The sequence below is a fragment of the Pocillopora damicornis genome, chromosome 13 (assembly GCF_964200805.1).
Source record: "Pocillopora damicornis chromosome 13, jaPocDami1.2, whole genome shotgun sequence".
In the NCBI taxonomy this organism is placed as follows: Eukaryota; Metazoa; Cnidaria; class Anthozoa; order Scleractinia; family Pocilloporidae; genus Pocillopora; species Pocillopora damicornis.
Window position 1 is genome coordinate 20,997,167 of NC_142682.1, and position 20,000 is coordinate 21,017,166.

General features: G+C 41.3%; 1 protein-coding gene and 2 long non-coding RNA genes across 19 annotated transcripts in view; 1 reads left to right on the forward strand and 2 right to left on the reverse strand.

Moving 5' to 3' along the window:
* LOC149035887 (uncharacterized) overlaps positions 1-10,577 on the reverse strand; it is a 15,952-nt gene extending 5,375 nt beyond the window's left edge. The window contains exon 1 of the long non-coding RNA XR_016182293.1: positions 8,310-10,577. This is a non-coding gene — a long non-coding RNA (uncharacterized LOC149035887). The remainder of the gene's footprint in view (positions 1-8,309) is intronic.
* The window catches only part of LOC149035886 (PDZ domain-containing protein GIPC3-like), a 24,941-nt gene extending 5,962 nt beyond the window's left edge, over positions 1-18,979 (reverse strand). The window contains exons 1-7 of one of the 15 annotated variants that reach the window (XR_016182290.1): positions 18,821-18,978; positions 18,322-18,701; positions 16,464-17,989; positions 15,874-15,934; positions 15,136-15,190; positions 14,724-14,778; positions 11,777-11,993 (exon numbers count right to left, since the gene is read on the reverse strand). Coding sequence is in view for 1 of the 15 variants with exons in the window: in XM_089191658.1 (XP_089047784.1) it covers positions 15,879-15,934; positions 18,322-18,701; positions 18,821-18,837 (453 nt within the window). In the remaining 14 variants the exon portion in view is untranslated. Of the gene's footprint in view, positions 1-11,776; positions 11,994-14,058; positions 14,276-14,723; positions 14,797-15,135; positions 15,191-15,873; positions 15,935-16,463; positions 17,990-18,321; positions 18,702-18,820 lie in introns of those variants that run through there. The other 14 variants (XR_016182289.1, XR_016182288.1, XR_016182284.1 and 11 more) reach the window with 14 other exon arrangements.
* LOC149035888 (uncharacterized) lies at positions 2,814-6,902 on the forward strand. Of its 3 annotated transcripts, none has more exons than XR_016182296.1 (3): positions 2,814-3,321; positions 3,498-4,332; positions 5,275-6,902. It is a non-coding gene; the product is annotated as an uncharacterized LOC149035888 (long non-coding RNA). The 3 variants fall into 3 exon arrangements; XR_016182297.1 differs by having other exon boundaries at positions 2,814-3,165; XR_016182295.1 differs by having other exon boundaries at positions 2,814-4,332.
* Positions 18,980-20,000: the final 1,021 nt, after the last annotated feature.

Consider the following 20,000-nt stretch of genomic DNA (forward strand, 5'->3'; position numbering starts at 1 on the left):
ATGTTCATTTTGGAGTTCGAGATGATCAATGTCAACGTCTCTCACAGACTGTGGATAGATATTCAAGCTATGAGGACATTAGTTTTTTCTGTGACAATGGTTTTACTCAATTTTGAAATTCAACCAGGTTGCATGTTCATTTTAGAGTTCAACACAGGCCAGTGTGTTCTGAAGAAATGAATGTTTTTTTTGCGACAATCGTGAGAGGTGGTTTCAGTCAATTTTATAACAAGATGATCAATGTCAAAGTCTGTCGCAAACTGTGGATAAATATTCAAGCTAGGGCAGTGGTGTTTTTCTGAGGAAATTGGTCTTTTCTGTGACAGTGGTGAGATGGTTTTACTCGATTTTGAAATTCAACCAGCATGTTCATTTCAGAGTTCAACACAGGCCAGTGTGTTCCGTAAATGTTGTGTTTGCAAGATTTTTTTTTTTTTAAGTTCCTCACAAGCCGTTGATGATAATATTCAAGCTAAGGCGGTCGTGTTTTTGTGAGCAAACTAATTTTTTTCTGTGACAAAGGTGACAGATAGTTTAGCTCGATTTTGAAATTTGACCAGCGTGTTCATTTTGGAATTCAACACATTTAAAATAAAATTGAGTTGATGGTTGAGAAAATGTGTACTCGTTCTCTGCTATAATAAGTTATTTTTAATAACCGCCACAAAAGGGAAGCAGGTCGCTGTGCCCACAAAGATGAGAACATTCAAAAGTGTCTCCTTTAACTCTAGTCACCACGATCGCTATAAATGCAGCTTTCCTTACCAAGCTGTCAACCAATTGCGATAAAATGGTCTTTTGTTTTCACCTTCATTTCACTAAAGAGGTTTGCAGTTCAGAGAAAGGAATTGAACAACAATTAGACTGCCGACAAAACTCTGAACAGACAAATTCAACCTCTTTTTCCAATTGTCAGTCCGAGATCTCTCTTTGGGGCACTTTGGCAAATTTCGCCCTCCATATTGAAATGAAAATAGATCCTCGTTAAGAAAAGCAGTGCATTATAGTCTAAGTTCAAGGTTTTACCCCCAGACAGGCGGTAAGGGTTGTTATTTAAGCAAATTCCTTCCAACTATTAATGGTTCCAGAAAGAAATTCAGCCTTGCTTAGGAATTTTTTCAGCTAACCCTAACACTCACCGTGCTTTTTCCGGCTAAATTCAACCATCGCGTGTGGAAATGAGGGTTAGGGTTAGGGTTTTAGGGTTAGGGTTAGGGTTAGGGTTTAGGGTTAGGGTTAGGGTTAGGGTTAGGGTTAGGGTTAGGGTTAGGGTTAGGGTTAGGGTTAGGGTTAGGGTTAGGGTTAGGGTCCAACAGTACGCCAAACGACTGGGTACATCCGTTCAGTTTGTCACCCTCAACTGTAAATATGTGTAGCTCTGGATTCATACACTTTTAAAGCGCGTTCCTTCGACGTACGAGTTTCTACCAAAGTACACAAAACGAAGGAAAAATGCCTGGGATATTTGACAGGCACTTGCGACCTTCCTTTAGAAAATGGACCGATCGTCGGGAAAATACTCTCCGTTTACCGAGCAGAATAAGCCTCAGAAGGTTGGTTCTACGAGTCTTAGACTGAAAGTCCTTGACATCTACTCACTACCTTCGCCATCTGTTTTATTTGTTTCCATTTCGACACCGAGGGGGTACTGGGGTGTATGCATAGAGTTGAGCCCGCGCTCCAAAATTTAAAAAAAAATTATTGGAGCCAAAATCAAAAAGCTTCGGAAAATGAAATACTCCTAGAGGAAATTCAAATCACAGAAAACGTGCCTGTCAAATTGGCGAAATGAAATAAAGGCCACAGGTCAAAACCCAGTTGAATGATGAACCCTCCACTCCCACAAGTGACCAAGACAGAACTTCTCCTTACAGTATGAATACAATATCAAGCAGGCAGGTGACGAGAATGGAGAAGAACATCGATCATGGGATTAGTAGTCGAGCCAATACCAAATTCTTTGAACTCACATCATAAGAGTTGTCTGGCAGATAGTAAGGACAATTACTAATCAGATCTTGGGAGTGAAAGGGTTTCATACATCGAGGTTGCACTGTCCGGTTTTAATGCCCGTATACTAGCACATGAGACATTTCTGCGATTTGATTGGCTTAGAGCAGTGGTGTTTCAGCTTAATTTAAGCCAAATACCTACATGTGAAAATTACAAACTAAACCCGGGTAGCGGTAGAGACGAACAACAGCATAATTTGTACCTGATGTTTGGCATGAATACCACTGGTGATATTTCAAAATTGCCTCAAATGCCACCGGCCTAACAGCTGGTGAGACTACGCATAACAATTTCGAAATATCACTGCAGGCATTTAGGTCAAATATCACTAGAGATCATCCAATTACCTACACAAAGACAAAGGACAAAAGCACACACTCCTTTGAATATAAATTTGGGCATCAGTCTTTATTTTCAACAACAATACCAATAGATGTGTCAAAACTTTTCTTGTCTACTCCATTCGGTTAGGCAGTATTGTTTAGAGGGGGAAAAAATCTCCAGTCATCACTGACTGCACACATTCAACCTTGATGATGGCACTTGATAGCTACATCACACCAGCACAGTTCCTGCCCTTGCATGTCAGCTGCTGCAACTGAAGAAAAGAGAGAATTTTGCTCATCTGTTGACACTGATAGAAACATGAAATTGCACAGCAAAAAGTATGAAAATTCCTTAAAGCCAGAGCTAGCTTCACACTGAATTGCTGCACTTTTTGAAGCAATAATAACCAATCCAAAGTGTCTGAATGAAATTCAGCTGCAAAGGAGGAATGAATTGATGTCAAGGGTTGATGTGATAATGATGGACGGAGTTAAAAGTTTCTGATGGCTGTCATTTCCATAGCGCTGGTGGCAGGCTTGCGGCAGACTGTTGAGGTGGTAGCCCCAGGTGCCCAGAAGGCCTGCGCGCGTAGCGCAATGGTGATCATGGCCTGTCAGGGGAACGACAGCCTCTTGTGTGTTCAGTGGGGGAAATGTTACGTAGACGGGTAAATGGATGGTATAATCCAGAAATCTAGTAATGTCATTGACCATATTTACCTGCAGGCGAGGCGAGGCGATGTGACAGCTGTTAATAACCCTTTCACTACCGCAAATGACCTGGAGAGAGAATTTTTCCTAACGATATAAATACAATATCAACAGGGTGAGTGCTGAGAATCCAGAACATCATCTCAATTTGGGGACCATTGGTTGATGCCATACTAAATTCTACCAAGGAACTACCATCATAAGGATTGTATGGTTGACAGTGAGGAGAGGTGCAAATTTGATCTGGGAGCTAAAGGGTTACACTCAAGTGGTAAGGGACGTACAGGTGCAATCTGGTTTGAAGGGAATTTCATTCCTGTGCAAGCCCTGTCATTTCAAATGGCTGACAGATAACAATAATAATAATATTATCTCGGAGTGGGTGATCAATCATTATTCTCACGGATTTGATTTTATGAATTGACTGACCTTTTTTTTTTTTCCCAGGGAAGGATTCAATTTGTACTTCACTTGGTCCTTGTTTTGCCTACAGGCAGGAAAGCAGGAAAATTCACATTGACATTCAATTTACAGCCTCCTTTTAATGAAGCCTTTCACTCCCTCCCAAGATCTCCATAGTAATTCTCCTTACTGTCAGCCATACAGTTCTGGTGACGTTGGCTTGGAGAATTTGCTATTGGATCAGCTTAAGTTCCCTTCATTTCTATTTTTCTTTGATCTCATCACTTGTCTGCTTGATATTGCACATTGTATATTGGATATTGGATATTGGATATTGGATATTGGATATTGGATATTGTATATTGGATATTGTATATTGGATATCGTATATCGTATATTGGATATTGCATATTGTATTATCATTTCTACTATTATTAAATGAGACTGCTATCATATCAGGGGTGATTTTGTAATGAGAACTTAGAGGCTGCCCACTCTTGGGGTTGAAGGGTTAAGATTTTTTCTTTCGTTAACGTATTGCAAACTGTACATAACTAGTAAAGCAGATCCTATTTAATGGTTCAGAGATGACCTTTCTACAAGTAACTGGAGTTGAGGCAATGGAAGATATTATTGCATGCTCAGTGTATTGTAGCAGAGTATCGAAAATTAGTTTCCTGTTTCTGAATTCCAGCAGTGGATAACTCTTGTATTCCAGCACTGTTATTTCCCAGCCCCTCTTAGCTGTTCTCAGTTTCTCAGCAGGAGTTAACTGTTGTATTCCAGTACTGTTAATTTGCAGCCCTAGACAGCCGTTCTGAGATTACCAGCAAGGAATAAATATTCTTTGGCAGTACTTACTTGTATTTTCCAGCTGGAGGTAACTGCTATGTCTAAGCACAATTCTTTTCTGGCCCCTCTTGGCTGATTGGAGTTTGCCTGCTCCAGTCGACTGTTATTTTCTGTAAAACAGAATAATATACATAAGGACCCAGGCACGAAGTGAAGAAACCTTCGTTGGAAACCTTGGAAACAACACAATGTTTTTAATTGCTCAGATGGAAAACCAAAAAATTTTACTGTTTGTTAAAAACAATGTTATGCAATGTTAAATGTTACATAATGTTAAAAATATCAAGGCCAAGAGTAATTCTGAACACAAAATTTAATAAATTTGACAGCTGTGAAGTATATAGCATTGCTTATGAATGAGACAAGAACGTGCTTTTAAATTTCCATCCTACCTGAATAATGTCTGCGTAAAAATTGAGCTCAAATGTAGTATTTTTAACTTATACATCTACTCCTAGTAAGTGGCCCTGGCAAACTGTCTTTACATGTCACTGCCAATAAAATAACCCTCCATCTTCATAAAGATCTAGGTAAGCTCTTAAGGCCTTCCTGTCATTTTTTTAAAGCATGGCCTCACAAACTTTTTCCGTTGGCTCCACCAATAAAAAACATTTAGGGAAAGTCAAATAATCAATACCACAACTAGTACTTAAATACTAAGTTAGCAATTGACCGAGACACCATTAGCACCACCATAAAAAAATGTAAGAACCCTCGACTGGCTGAAACTTGCATCATTCAGTTGCATACTATTCTTCCCATATACTGACTTTTTTGGCATGCAAAACACTCCCGTGGTAAGGGACGTACAGGTGCAATCTGGTCCGAAGGGAATTTCATTCCTGTGCAAGCCCTGTCATTTCAAATGGCTGACAGATAACAATAATAATAATATTATCTCGGAGTGGGTGATCAATCATTACTCTCACGGATCTGGTTTTATGAATTGACTGACCTTTTTTTTTTCCAGAGAAGGATTCAATTTGTACTTCACTTGGTCCTTGTATTCCCTACAGGCAGGAAAGCAGGAAAATTCACATTGACATTCAATTTACAGCCTCCTTTTAATGAAGCCTTTCACTCCCTCCCAAGATCTACAGAGTAGTTCTCCTTACTGTCAGCCATACAGTTCTGGTGATGTTGGCTTGGAGAATTTGCTATTGGATCAGCTTAAGTTCCCTTCATTTCTATTTTTCTTTGATCTCATCACTTGTCTGCTTGATATTGCACATTGTATATTGTATATTGGATATTGGATATTGGATATTGTATTATCATTTCTACTATTATTAAATGAGATTGCTAAAAACATGAAATTTCTGCCAACAATGCCAATAGGCAGTGGAGAGAAGAGGTAGAGAGAGAGAGAGAGGCGATGGAATGGTCAGTGCAGGAGAGTGGAAGAAATGCTCACAAGTTGTAGCTGCAGAGGTGAAACTTTGAGGGGCTGTCGTTCCTAGACCGCTGGCCGGTTGGTGACGGCAAACTGTTGAGGCCGGAGCCACAGGCTCCACCAGCGCTAGCGCGCGTCGCAAAGCGAGCAGCGGGGCTTGCCAGGGGAAAGGCAGGGCACTGTTTGTGCAGAGGTCAAGGAGGGACATAGACCAGCAGGTAGTAGAAGGATGTTTTTTTTTTCAATGGTCTGTTTTCAGTGGTGCACTTTGGGAACAATTGATTGTTATTCATACCTCAGTCACTGGGTGGATGTGCAGGTGCAGGTGCCTGTGCAGGACTTGGTCCTTGGTTGGCCTAGAGGAAAGAAAAGCAGGGGTCAAAAATTAGCATTGACATTTTTGATTTGAAACATGTAATATCATCATCATTATTATTATTATTATTATTATTATTATTATTATTATTATTCAGATTGCATTTCATGCATTTAACCCCTGGCCAGTAATTCTGGAAATGAAGAAAGGAAAGCCTGCCCTCTTACCACAGGTAGAGGGTTGTTTTGGGCATCATCATTGCAAAACTGTTCTAATTTGTACTCCTAACGATATCAATACAGCATCAACAGGATGAGTGCTGAGAATCCAGAACATGGAATCCAGAATCCTGTGCAAAACACTCCAGTGGTAAGGGACGTACAGGTGCAATCTGGTTTGAAGGGAATTTCATTCCTGTGCAAGCCCTGTCATTTCAAATGGCTGACAGATAACAATAATAATATTATCTCGGAGTGGGTGATCAATCATTACTCTCACGGATCTGGTTTTATGAATTGACTGACCTTTTTTTTTTCCCAGGGAAGGATTCAATTTGTACTTCACTTGGTCCTTGTTTTGCCTACAGGCAGGAAAGCAGGAAAATTCACATTGACATTCAATTTACAGCCTCTTTTTAATGAAGCCTTTCACTCCCTCCCAAGATCTCCAGAGTAATTCTCCTTACTGTCAGCCATACAGTTCTGGTGATGTTGGCTTGGAGAATTTGCTATTGGATCAGCTTAAGTTCCCTTCATTTCTATTTCTCTTTGATCTCATCACTTGTCTGCATGATATTGCATATTGTATATTGTATATTGGATATTGGATATTGGATATTGTATATACCTAGATGGTCGATATTGTGTGGATAATGTAAGGAGAAACTCTGTGTTGGTCACTCACTTCTGTGTTGGTTGGAGTTAAAGGGTTAAATATAAAAGTTGCATTGCACTGTCTAACCCTAAGCAAGCAAAAAAAAAAAAACCCAACACATCAAGTGTCAACCCCAAGCAACTAGTTCCCACACAAAACTCTGAGGACATTCTTACAAAAAGTCTTAAAATCTCTTGCTTTAACCGGCCTTTGACTCCCAAGATCTGATTGGCTGCCACATAATTGTAAATAAGTGACAAGAATTTGGTGTTAGATCAAGATCACGACTTCTACTCGATAAGGTCGAGTTTTCTCCTGACCTGTTTGCCAGATAATGTTTAGATATTAATTACAGGGAGAAGTTACGTGTGAATCACTCTTGGGAGTCAAAAAAGGGTTAAAGCCTCAGAATTGGCCAAGGAAGAACCTTCCCAGATTTCTACATCTAGTTAGCAGCCCATGCAGCTAGCTAGCTAGCTAGCCTCTACAATCTACACTTGTAAAGAATTGAGAAAATTTAAACAAGCTGGCCAAACCAGTAATCTCAATACTCACTCGTAAAGAAAGAATCGAGAGATTTCAACAAGGTGGCCAAACCCAAAAGAAAAGGTTCATTGCACTTGCATTATTTTCATGCTCATGCAGACAACATTCAGACAACCTGTTAATTTCCAGCCCTAGACAGCCGTTCTGAGATTACCAGCAAGGAATAAATATTCTTTGGCAGTACTTACTTGTATTTTCCAGCTGGAGGTAACTGCTATGTCTAAGCACAATTCTTTTCTGGCCCCTCTTGGCTGATTGGAGTTTGCCTGCTCCAGTTGACTGTTATTTTCTGTAAAACAGAATAATATACATAAGGACCCAGGCATGAAGTGAAGAAACCTTCCTTGGAAACCTTGGAAAATAGACTATGTTTTTAACTGCCAACTTGGACGTGTACAAACAGGCAAAACAAACAAAGAGACAGACAAACAGACAAACACTCGCTCGTCGCTCGAGTCAGGAGGACGCTCGTCCCCTGCGGCTGAAAGCCCTGTATTTGCGAACAGAGAGAAAAATCTACGGACGGAAAAGGCTTTCGATTCTCTTGCGAGTTGCTTCGTTCTCAGAGTCGATCGGCTGCTGGTTTTTTTGCACTCGCGCGTTCGTCCACGTGTGCGCCACGAATCGAGTCGAAATCGAAGCGGCTTCGCAGACGAGGTGCGAAATCTTCCAAACGAACGAACGAACGAACGAACGAACGAACGAACGAACGAATATTGCGCAAAGAGAAGAAGGTTGAAATCGACTCGCCCGCAGTCGAAAAGCCTTCGTTAAGTTGTGGGAGTGAACTCAATTCAGATAATATATACAGCCACTAGAGAGTCTCCAAATAAGTGCTCTCCTCGCCCCCAACGAATCATTCTTTGCACAGGGTTACCTTGAACACAGCAACATCGCAACTTCGAAACCTCGGGGATGGAAGGTGTGTGATGCCATATTCCCACTGCCTCCGATTTCGTGGAGGCGAAACGAAAAGACATGTCTCTCTAGCTCGCAGGGCCAGCTAGTCGAGTCACCTAATGCGCGTGCGCGCGCGCCTTGGGGAGGGGGGGACATTTGGCGCTAGGCCGATATGGCCGGCCAACTAGCCAATCAAATAATAATAAATAATAATGATAAACTATATTTACGCGTTTCCTATTACTACCGATAAGCATGCATTTGGTTTTGTCCAAATTTAAAGTCATTTTTTTTTTTTTTCGTGTGTGTGTGTGTGTGTGTTCCTTTTAACGATAAAAATGCTTTCGGGAAATAAAAACGTATAGTAGTGATCAGCTCTACGCGCAATATATTTGAAGAACTTTCCGTCCATCGGACGCAAAATTCATTCTCTTTGGAAGTCGACGGGGTGAAATTTTCATTGAATTAATTCCTTGCCGTCCCACGTTGACCAAAGTACAAGGGGAGAGACGCGCTAGTTCCCACACATTGCTTTCAGTTCGAGTCACGTCGTGTGTAAGAAGTCACGTACCTGGGAAGGCAGGAAGTGGCCAGGGCTATCAATCATTTATTGTGTACGCGCAGAACCTGCGCGAACACAATAGAGACCTCCACTTCCGGTGCCATTTTTGGAAACTTGCAGCCATGTTGTCATGTAAGCACGAAACGCGAGGAATGGCGAGCGCGTCGTTTGTTGAAGTGGATAAGTCACGACACCTGACCTAATACATCGTCGATTTTCAATCTCTCATCAAATAATCGTCCTCGAGTGTTCGTAGCTTCTCTCTTTTCTGTTTTAGCTTGCTGGAATTCGCTCGAGGGTCCTAAACTTTGATCCTAAATATCTGCGTAACCACCATAGCCAGATCGCAGCACTCATGTATATACGTCGAAGGTGCATACCAGACAGTAACAACAGGTGGCTGTGGTTTCTCCAGCCAGAAGATCCCACTGAAGAAGAAGAGATCGACAGGACTGTCTTCCAATAGGAGGTACCTAACTGTAAAACAAATTTTCAGTCAGACTGTAAGCTTTTCACTTGGATGTTCATTTTGGAGTTCGAGATGATCAATGTCAACGTCTCTCACAGACTGTGGATAGATATTCAAGCTATGAGGACATTAGTTTTTTCTGTGACAATGGTTTTACTCAATTTTGAAATTCAACCAGGTTGCATGTTCATTTTAGAGTTCAACACAGGCCAGTGTGTTCTGAAGAAATGAATGTTTTTTTTGCGACAATCGTGAGAGGTGGTTTCAGTCAATTTTATAACAAGATGATCAATGTCAAAGTCTGTCGCAAACTGTGGATAAATATTCAAGCTAGGGCAGTGGTGTTTTTCTGAGGAAATTGGTCTTTTCTGTGACAGTGGTGAGATGGTTTTACTCGATTTTGAAATTCAACCAGCATGTTCATTTCAGAGTTCAACACAGGCCAGTGTGTTCCGTAAATGTTGTGTTTGCAAGATTCTTTTTTTTTAAGTTCCTCACAAGCCGTTGATGATAATATTCAAGCTAAGGCGGTCGTGTTTTTGTGAGCAAACTAATTTTTTTCTGTGACAAAGGTGACAGATAGTTTAGCTCGATTTTGAAATTTGACCAGCGTGTTCATTTTGGAATTCAACACATTTAAAATAAAATTGAGTTGATGGTTGAGAAAATGTGTACTCGTTCTCTGCTATAATAAGTTATTTTTAATAACCGCCACAAAAGGGAAGCAGGTCGCTGTGCCCACAAAGATGAGAACATTCAAAAGTGTCTCCTTTAACTCTAGTCACCACGATCGCTATAAATGCAGCTTTCCTTACCAAGCTGTCAACCAATTGCGATAAAATGGTCTTTTGTTTTCACCTTCATTTCACTAAAGAGGTTTGCAGTTCAGAGAAAGGAACTGAACAACAATTAGACTGCCGACAAAACTCTGAACAGACAAATTCAACCTCTTTTTCCAATTGTCAGTCCGAGATCTCTCTTTGGGGCACTTTGCCAAATTTCGCCCTCCATATTGAAATGAAAATAGATCCTCGTTAAGAAAAGCAGTGCATTATAGTCTAAGTTCAAGGTTTTACCCCCAGACAGGCGGTAAGGGTTGTTATTTAAGCAAATTCCTTCCAACTATTAATGGTTCCAGAAAGAAATTCACCCTTGCTTAGGAATTTTTTCAGCTAACCCTAACACTCACCGTGCTTTTTCCGGCTAAATTCAACCATCGCGTGTGGAAATGAGGGTTAGGGTTTAGGGTTAGGGTTAGGGTTAGGGTTAGGGTTAGGGTTAGGGTTATTGCTTAGGGTTAGGGTTAGGGTTAGGGTTAGGGTTAGGGTCCAACAGTACGCCAAACGACTGGGTACATCCGTTCAGTTTGTCACCCTCAACTGTAAATATGTGTAGCTCTGGATTCATACACTTTTAAAGCGCGTTCCTTCGACGTACGAGTTTCTACCAAAGTACACAAAACGAAGCAAAAATGCCTGGGATATTTGACAGGCACTTGCGACCTCCCTTTAGAAAATGGACCGATCGTCGGGAAAATACTCTCCGTTTACCGAGCAGAATAAGCCTCAGAAGGTTGGTTCTACGAGTCTTAGACTGAAAGTCATTGACATCTACTCACTACCTTCGCCATCTGTTTTGTCTGTTTCCATTTCGACACCGAGGGGGTACTGGGGTGTATGCATAGAGTTGAGCCCGCGCTCCAAAATTTAAAAAAAAATTATTGGAGCCAAAATCAAAAAGCTTCGGACAATGAAATACTCCTAGAGGAAATTCAAATCACAGAAAACGTGCCTGTCAAATTGGCGAAATGAAATAAAGGCCACAGGTCAAAACCCAGTAGAATGATGAACCCTCCACTCCCACAAGTGACCAAGACAGAACTTCTCCTTACAGTATGAATACAATATCAAGCAGGCAGGTGACGAGAATGGAGAAGAACATCGATCATGGGATTAGTAGTTGAGCCAATACCAAATTCTTTGAACTCACATCATAAGAGTTGTCTGGCAGATAGTAAGGACAATTACTAATCAGATCTTGGGAGTGAAAGGGTTTCATACATCGAGGTTGCACTGTCCGGTTTTAATGCCCGTATACTAGCACATGAGACATTTCTGCGATTTGATTGGCTTAGAGCAGTGGTGTTTCAGCTTAATTTAAGCCAAATACCTACATGTGAAAATTACAAACTAAACCCGGGTAGCGGTAGAGACGAACAACAGCATAATTTGTACCTGATGTTTGGCATGAATACCACTGGTGATATTTCAAAATTGCCTCAAATGCCACCGGCCTAACAGCTGGTGAGACTACGCATAACAATTTCGAAATATCACTGCAGGCATTTAGGTCAAATATCACTAGAGATCATCCAATTACCTACACAAAGACAAAGGACAAAAGCACACACTCCTTTGAATATAAATTTGGGCATCAGTCTTTATTTTCAACAACAATACCAATAGATGTGTCAAAACTTTTCTTGTCTACTCCATTCGGTTAGGCAGTATTGTTTAGAGGGGGAAAAAATCTCCAGTCATCACTGACTGCACACATTCAACCTTGATGATGGCACTTGATAGCTACATCACACCAGCACAGTTCCTGCCCTTGCATGTCAGCTGCTGCAACTGAAGAAAAGAGAGAATTTTGCTCATCTGTTGACACTGATAGAAACATGAAATTGCACAGCAAAAAGTATGAAAATTCCTTAAAGCCAGAGCTAGCTTCACACTGAATTGCTGCACTTTTTGAAGCAATAATAACCAATCCAAAGTGTCTGAATGAAATTCAGCTGCAAAGGAGGAATGAATTAATGTCAAGGGTTGATGTGATAATGATGGACGGAGTTAAAAGTTTCTGATGGCTGTCATTTCCATAGCGCTGGTGGCAGGCTTGCGGCAGACTGTTGAGGTGGTAGCCCCAGGTGCCCAGAAGGCCTGCACGCGTAGCGCAATGGTGATCATGGCCTGTCAGGGGAACGACAGCCTCTTGTGTGTTCAGTGGGGGAAATGTTACGTAGACGGGTAAATGGATGGTATAATCCAGAAATCTAGTAATGTCATTGACCATATTTACCTGCAGGCGAGGCGAGGCGATGTGACAGCTGTTAATAACCCTTTCACTACCGCAAATGACCTGGAGAGAGAATTTTTCCTAACGATATAAATACAATATCAACAGGGTGAGTGCTGAGAATCCAGAACATCATCTCAATTTGGGGACCATTGGTTGATGCCATACTAAATTCTACCAAGGAACTACCATCATAAGGATTGTATGGTTGACAGTGAGGAGAGGTGCAAATTTGATCTGGGAGCTAAAGGGTTACACTCAAGTGGTAAGGGACGTACAGGTGCAATCTGGTTTGAAGGGAATTTCATTCCTGTGCAAGCCCTGTCATTTCAAATGGCTGACAGATAACAATAATAATAATATTATCTCGGAGTGGGTGATCAATCATTATTCTCACGGATTTGATTTTATGAATTGACTGACCTTTTTTTTTTTTTCCCAGGGAAGGATTCAATTTGTACTTCACTTGGTCCTTGTTTTGCCTACAGGCAGGAAAGCAGGAAAATTCACATTGACATTCAATTTACAGGTTAGGGTTAGGGTTAGGGTTAGGGTTAGGGTCCAACAGTACGCCAAACGACTGGGTACATCCGTTCAGTTTGTCACCCTCAACTGTAAATATGTGTAGCTCTGGATTCATACACTTTTAAAGCGCGTTCCTTCGACGTACGAGTTTCTACCAAAGTACACAAAACGAAGCAAAAATGCCTGGGATATTTGACAGGCACTTGCGACCTCCCTTTAGAAAATGGACCGATCGTCGGGAAAATACTCTCCGTTTACCGAGCAGAATAAGCCTCAGAAGGTTGGTTCTACGAGTCTTAGACTGAAAGTCCTTGACATCTACTCACTACCTTCGCCATCTGTTTTGTCTGTTTCCATTTCGACACCGAGGGGGTACTGGGGTGTATGCATAGAGTTGAGCCCGCGCTCCAAAATTTAAAAAAAAATTATTGGAGCCAAAATCAAAAAGCTTCGGACAATGAAATACTCCTAGAGCAAATTCAAATCACAGAAAACGTGCCTGTCAAATTGGCGAAATGAAATAAATATGAACCCTCCACTCCCACAAGTGACCAAGACAGAACTTCTCCTTACAGTATGAATACAATATCAAGCAGGCAGGTGACGAGAATGGAGAAGAACATCGATCATGGGATTAGTAGTTGAGCCAATACCAAATTCTTTGAACTCACATCATAAGAGTTGTCTGGCAGATAGTAAGGACAATTACTAATCAGATCTTGGGAGTGAAAGGGTTTCCTACATCGAGGTTGCACTGTCCGGTTTTAATGCCCGTATACTAGCACATGAGACATTTCTGCGATTTGATTGGCTTAGAGCAGTGGTGTTTCAGCTTAATTTAAGCCAAATACCTACATGTGAAAATTACAAACTAAACCCGGGTAGCGGTAGAGACGAATAACAGCATAATTTGTACCTGATGTTTGGCATGAATACCACTGGTGATATTTCAAAATTGCCTCAAATGCCACCGGCCTAACAGCTGGTGAGACTACGCATAACAATTTCGAAATATCACTGCAGGCATTTAGGTCAAATATCGCTAGAGATCATCCAATTACCTACACAAAGACAAAGGACAAAACCACACACTCCTTTGAATATAAATTTGGGCATCAGTCTTTATTTTCAACAACAATACCAATGAATGTGTCAAAACTTTTCTTGTCTACTCCATTCGGTTAGGCAGTATTGTTTAGAGGGGGAAAAAATCTCCAGTCATCACTGCCTGCACACATTCAACCTTGATGGTGGCACTTGATAGCTACATCACACCAGCACAGTTCCTGCCCTTGCATGTCAGCTGCTGCAACTGAAGAAAAGAGAGAATTTTGCTCATCTGTTGACACTGATAGAAACATGAAATTGCACAGCAAAAAGTATGACAATTCCTTAAGGCCAGAGCTAGCTTCACACTGAATTCCTGCACTTTTTGAAGCAATAATAACCAATCCAAAGTGTCTGAATGAAATTCAGCTGCAAAGGAGGAATGAATTAATGTCAAGGGTTGATGTGATAATGATGGACGGAGTTAAAAGTTTCTGATGGCTGTCATTTCCATAGCGCTGGTCGCAGGCCTGCGGCAGACTGTTGAGGTGGTAGCCCCAGGTGCCCAGAAGGCCTGCGCGCGTAGCGCAATGGTGATCATGGCCTGTCAGGGGAACGACAGCCTCTTGTGTGTTCAGTGGGGGAAATGTTACGTAGACGGGTAAATGGATGGTATAATCCAGAAATCTAGTAATGTCATTGACCATATTTACCTGCAGGCGAGGCGATGTGACAGCTCTTAATAACCCTTTCACTACCGCAAATGACCTGGAGAGAGAATTTTTCCTAACGATATAAATACAATATGAACAGGGTGAGTGCTGAGAATCCAGAACATCATCTCAATTTGGGGACCATTGGTTGATGCCATACTAAATTCTACCAAGGAACTACCATCATAAGGATTGTATGGTTGACAGTGAGGAGAGGTGCAAATTTGATCTGGGAGCTAAAGGGTTACACTCAAGTGGTAAGGGACGTACAGGTGCAATCTGGTTTGAAGGGAATTTCATTCCTGTGCAAGCCCTGTCATTTCAAATGGCTGACAGATAACAATAATAATATTATCTCGGAGTGGGTGATCAATCATTATTCTCACGGATTTGATTTTATGAATTGACTGACCTTTTTTTTTCCCAGGGAAGGATTCAATTTGTACTTCACTTGGTCCTTGTTTCCCCTACAGGCAGGAAAGCAGGAAAATTCACATTGACATTCAATTTACAGCCTCCTTTTAATGAAGCCTTTCACTCCCTCCCAAGATCTCCATAGTAATTCTCCTTACTGTCAGCCATACAGTTCTGGTGACGTTGGCTTGGAGAATTTTCTATTGGATCAGCTTAAGTTCCCTTCATTTCTATTTTTCTTTGATCTCATCACTTGTCTGCTTGATATTGCACATTGTATATTGTATATTGGATATTGGATATTGGATATTGGATATTGTATTATCATTTCTACTATTATTAAATGAGATTGCTAAAAACATGAAATTTCTGCCAACAATGCCAATAGGCAGTGGAGAGAAGAGGTAGAGAGAGAGAGAGGCGATGGAATGGTCAGTGCAGGAGAGTGGAAGAAATGTTCACAAGTTGTAGCTGCAGAGGTGAAACTTTGAGGGGCTGTCGTTCCTAGACCGCTGGCCGGTTGGTGAGGGCAAACTGTTGAGGCCGGAGCCACAGGCTCCACCAGCGCTAGCGCGCGTCGCAAAGCGAGCAGCGGGGCTTGCCAGGGGAAAGGCAGGGCACTGTTTGTGCAGAGGTCAAGGAGGGACATAGACCAGCAGGTAGTAGAAGGATGTTTTTTCTTTCAATGGTCTGTTTTCAGTGGTGCACTTTGGGAACAATTGATTGTTATTCATACCTCAGTCACTGGGTGGATTTGCAGGTGCAGGTGCCTGTACAGGACTTGGTCCTTGGTTGGCCTAGAGGAAAGAAAAGCAGGGGTCAAAAATTAGCATTGACATTTTTGATTTGAAACATGTAATATCATCATCATTATTATTATTATTATTATTATTATTATTATTATTATTATTCAGATTGCATTTCATGCATTTAACCCCTGGCCAGTAATTCTGGAAATGAAGAAAGGAAAGCCTGCCCTCTTACCACAGGTAGAGGGTTGTTTTGGGCATCATCATTGCAAAACTGTTCTAATTTGTACTCCTAACGATATCAATACAGCATCAACAGGATGAGTGCTGAGAATCCAGAACATCATCTCAATTTGGGGACCATTGGTTGATGCCATACTAAATTCTACCAAGTAGCTACCATCAAAAGGATTGTATGGTTGACAGTGAGGAGAGGTGCAAATTTGATATGGGAGCTAAAGGGTTAACCCTTGAACTCCTGTTAGTGTTTGACACTATATAACTCCCTATAATATCCATACATTATTCAGCAAACAGGTGGTGAGAATCATCAGACATATCAGGCACAAGTGGTTACCTTGATATACATATATATATATATATATAGCCACTTTCCCAGGCAAGGATTGGATTTGTACTTCACTGGAGGAATGTGCATGACTTGGTCCTCGGGCCGGGAGAAGTCACATGTCGATCACCTCTGGCAGTTTGAGGGTGAAATGAAATGAAATGGCACAGCAAGACACTGACTCTTTTGGCATGCAAAACACTCAAGCGGAGACCTCTCGGGTCTTTCTTTCTTTCTTTTTTTGGATGCCACCCACCGTGAGAGAGAGAGAGAGTAACCCTGATGCAGATCATCCGATGAATCAGTAGGTAGATGAAAGTTGTTTCTCACCAATTTAAAAAAGTTGTGTGCAAAATAAATACAGACATCAGTACAATATCTAGGAGGTACTTAGGTACACGATACATCATCATTTTTATTATTGGACGAATCTATTTAACAAACAGATATGAACGAACCATGAATTAACCCTTTAACTCCCAGATCAAACTTGTAATTCTTTTGACTGCCAACCATACAATTCTTATCATGTGAGTCCGGAGAATTTAGTATTAGATCCACTAATTATCCACAAAATCCACATTTTTCTCTCTTCTCGTCACCTAGATGGTCGATATTGTGTGGATGATGTAAGGAGAAACTCTGTGTCGGTCACTCACTTCTGTGTTGGTTGGAGTTGAAGGGTTAAATATAAAAGTTGCATTGCACTGTCTAACCCTAAGCAAGCAAAAAAAAAAAAAAACCCAACACATCAAGTGTCAACCCCAAGCAACTAGTTCCCACACAAAACTCTGAGGACATTCTTACAAAAAGTCTTAAAATCTCTTGCTTTAACCGGCCTTTGACTCCCAAGATCTGATTGGCTGCCACATAATTGTAAATAAGTGACAAGAATTTGGTGTTAGATCAAGATCACCACTTCTACTCGATAAGGTTGAGTTTTCTCCTGACCTGTCTGCCAGATAATGTTTAGATATTAATTACAGGGAGAAGTTACATGTGAATCACTCTTGGGAGTCAAAAAAGGGTTAAAGCCTCAGAATTGGCCAAGGAAGAACCTTCCCAGATTTCTACATCTAGTTAGCAGCCCATGCAGCTAGCTAGCTAGCTAGCCTCTACAATCTACACTTGTAAAGAATTGAGAAAATTTAAACAAGCTGGCCAAACCAGTAATCTCAATACTCACTCGTAAAGAAAGAATCGAGAGATTTCAACAAGGTGGCCAAACCCAAAAGAAAAGGTTCATTGCACTTGCATTATTTTCATGCTCATGCAGACAACATTCAGACAACCTGTGTCGGTGAAACAAAACACTTTGGACTTTCGTCAAGGAGTAAGTGACGCGTTTTCAAAAAAACTGATAACAATTTCAACCTTCCACTTCTACCATCCGACACTGCACCCCGAATGTCAAATATAAAATCAACTGGGAACTGGAAATCTGCAAATTCTTCATCTGGCAACGGCCATAGCAGAATCACTTGGATTGGAGACTCAGTGTCTTACTCTTCAGTAACTACCAGTGAGTGTCTGGGCTGAGGGGGAAAAAAAAAAAAAAAGAAAAGAGGATCGGAGAGCCACATTACTTCTCACTACAGCGAGAAAGTCAAATGGTCTGCAAAGGCTTCGAACAAAGAGCAGAGTGCCATCGGCATGACTTTATTCAGCAACCAGAACGCAAATTATTGTTTCTGAACTGTTACCACGATCGATCTTGTATTTTTTCACGACAAAAGAGGTCCCTTTGGATGCCGTGTCAATGTTCCATTCACTTACAGTGAGAGCATTTGACTTATCAGCAGTTAGAATATATGGCATGGCAGATTGTAACTCTGTCATAATAGATAATAGATGATAGCTGACTTACCGGAGCTGAGCTGCTCTCTCTCAGGCTCGATCAACCCAAAGACGACTATCCCTCCGACCGGAACCCATGCTATCATAGCAGCTACATCACGGTGCCCGGTACCGACGACAGTCGTGCCGTTTATAGCTACTATACGATCTCCGACGCAGATCCCGGGAGCTTCGTGCGCAATGCTTCCTGGATCGATACCTTCGATGAGTGCACAACCCGAACTATCATTTGTTATGTGAAGACCCAAGGATGGGCCTGCTTTAGACACTGTCACAGTTTTGCGTTCTCCTTTAACAGGTGCAGACGTGAAGCCATCAGCTCCAGTTTGCCCTCCGAGTAACCCTTCCGTGACCATTCCGCATGCAGTTAGCGTGGACATAAGACAAGATCTGATGGAAAGAAATGTAAATTCTCAGGTCAACTCAATTCAGATAATGTATACAGCCACTAGAGAGTCTCGAAATAAGTGCTCTCCTCGCCCAACGAATCATTCTTTGCACAGGGTTACCTTGAACACAGCAACATCGCAACTTCGAAACCTCGGGGATGGAAGGTGTGTGATGCCACATTCCCACTGCCTCCGATTTCGTGGAGGCGAAACGAAAAGACATGTCTGTCTAGCTCGCAGGGCTAGCTAGTCGAGTCACCTAATGCGCGTGCGCGCGCGCCTTGGGGAGGGGGGGAGGGGGGAGGGGGGGACATTTGGCGCTAGGCCGAGATGGCCGGCCAACTAGCCAATCAAATAATAATAAATAAAATCATCATAAGCTTTATTTACGTGTCAAATAAGATAGCAGTTTCCCACTAGGTAAGCACACCTAAACTAAACTCATCTGATCTATATAAAACTATGCGTTAAAAATTTATTGGAATATGATAAAAGAGCTCTTCCCATATATAAAACTACCCTACCCCGAAAATAGTAGACCCCACGTTTATAATACCCCACCCTGTATAATAAGATGATAACCTTCATATGATGAGATAATAAGATGATAATAATTACAATAATATGATCTTGATAGTATTTAAAATATTTAAGATTGACGTTCTTGTACCCTCTCTACTTTTCTAGAATCACTAGCTTTGCAACAATTCCATACAGTACCACAGTAAGTTAAATAAGGCAGAATAGCAGCCTTAAAAAGTTGTAATTTAGCCTTGGCTGGGATTAACTTCCTTAATCTATTAGTTACACCCAGCCTTTGACTGCTTCCTTTTTTTTTCTTTTTTTTTTTAATTTTTTTTTTTTTTTAACAGATGTTACTTACGCGATCAGAAAAATGTAAATTATCATCGATATTTACACCCAATAACTTAGAATAGAATTATATGATTTAATGGCTGTTCCGTTAACATTTAGCTCTAACTGTTCATCATTTAGTCTACCTCCTTTCGATATCATTGATCCATATTTATCAAAGTTCCCTTTGAACCGTCACATGTTTCGACGCGCGAGCTGTGGGCAAATAATTAATTCGTGTGCGGGCAAGTCCGAATCGGCCCGGACGTGCGTGGGCAAGTTTGAATCGGGGAAAAATCACCATTCGTGGCCGGTTTTTGCCTGTCGGGTGTGTTGCTTTTGTGACGGACGGCTTCAAATGAAATAATTCCGGGTGCAAAAAAAAACAAAAACAAAATCAAAACAAGAAAACAAGAAAACAAGAAAGCAAGAAAACAGGACAGGA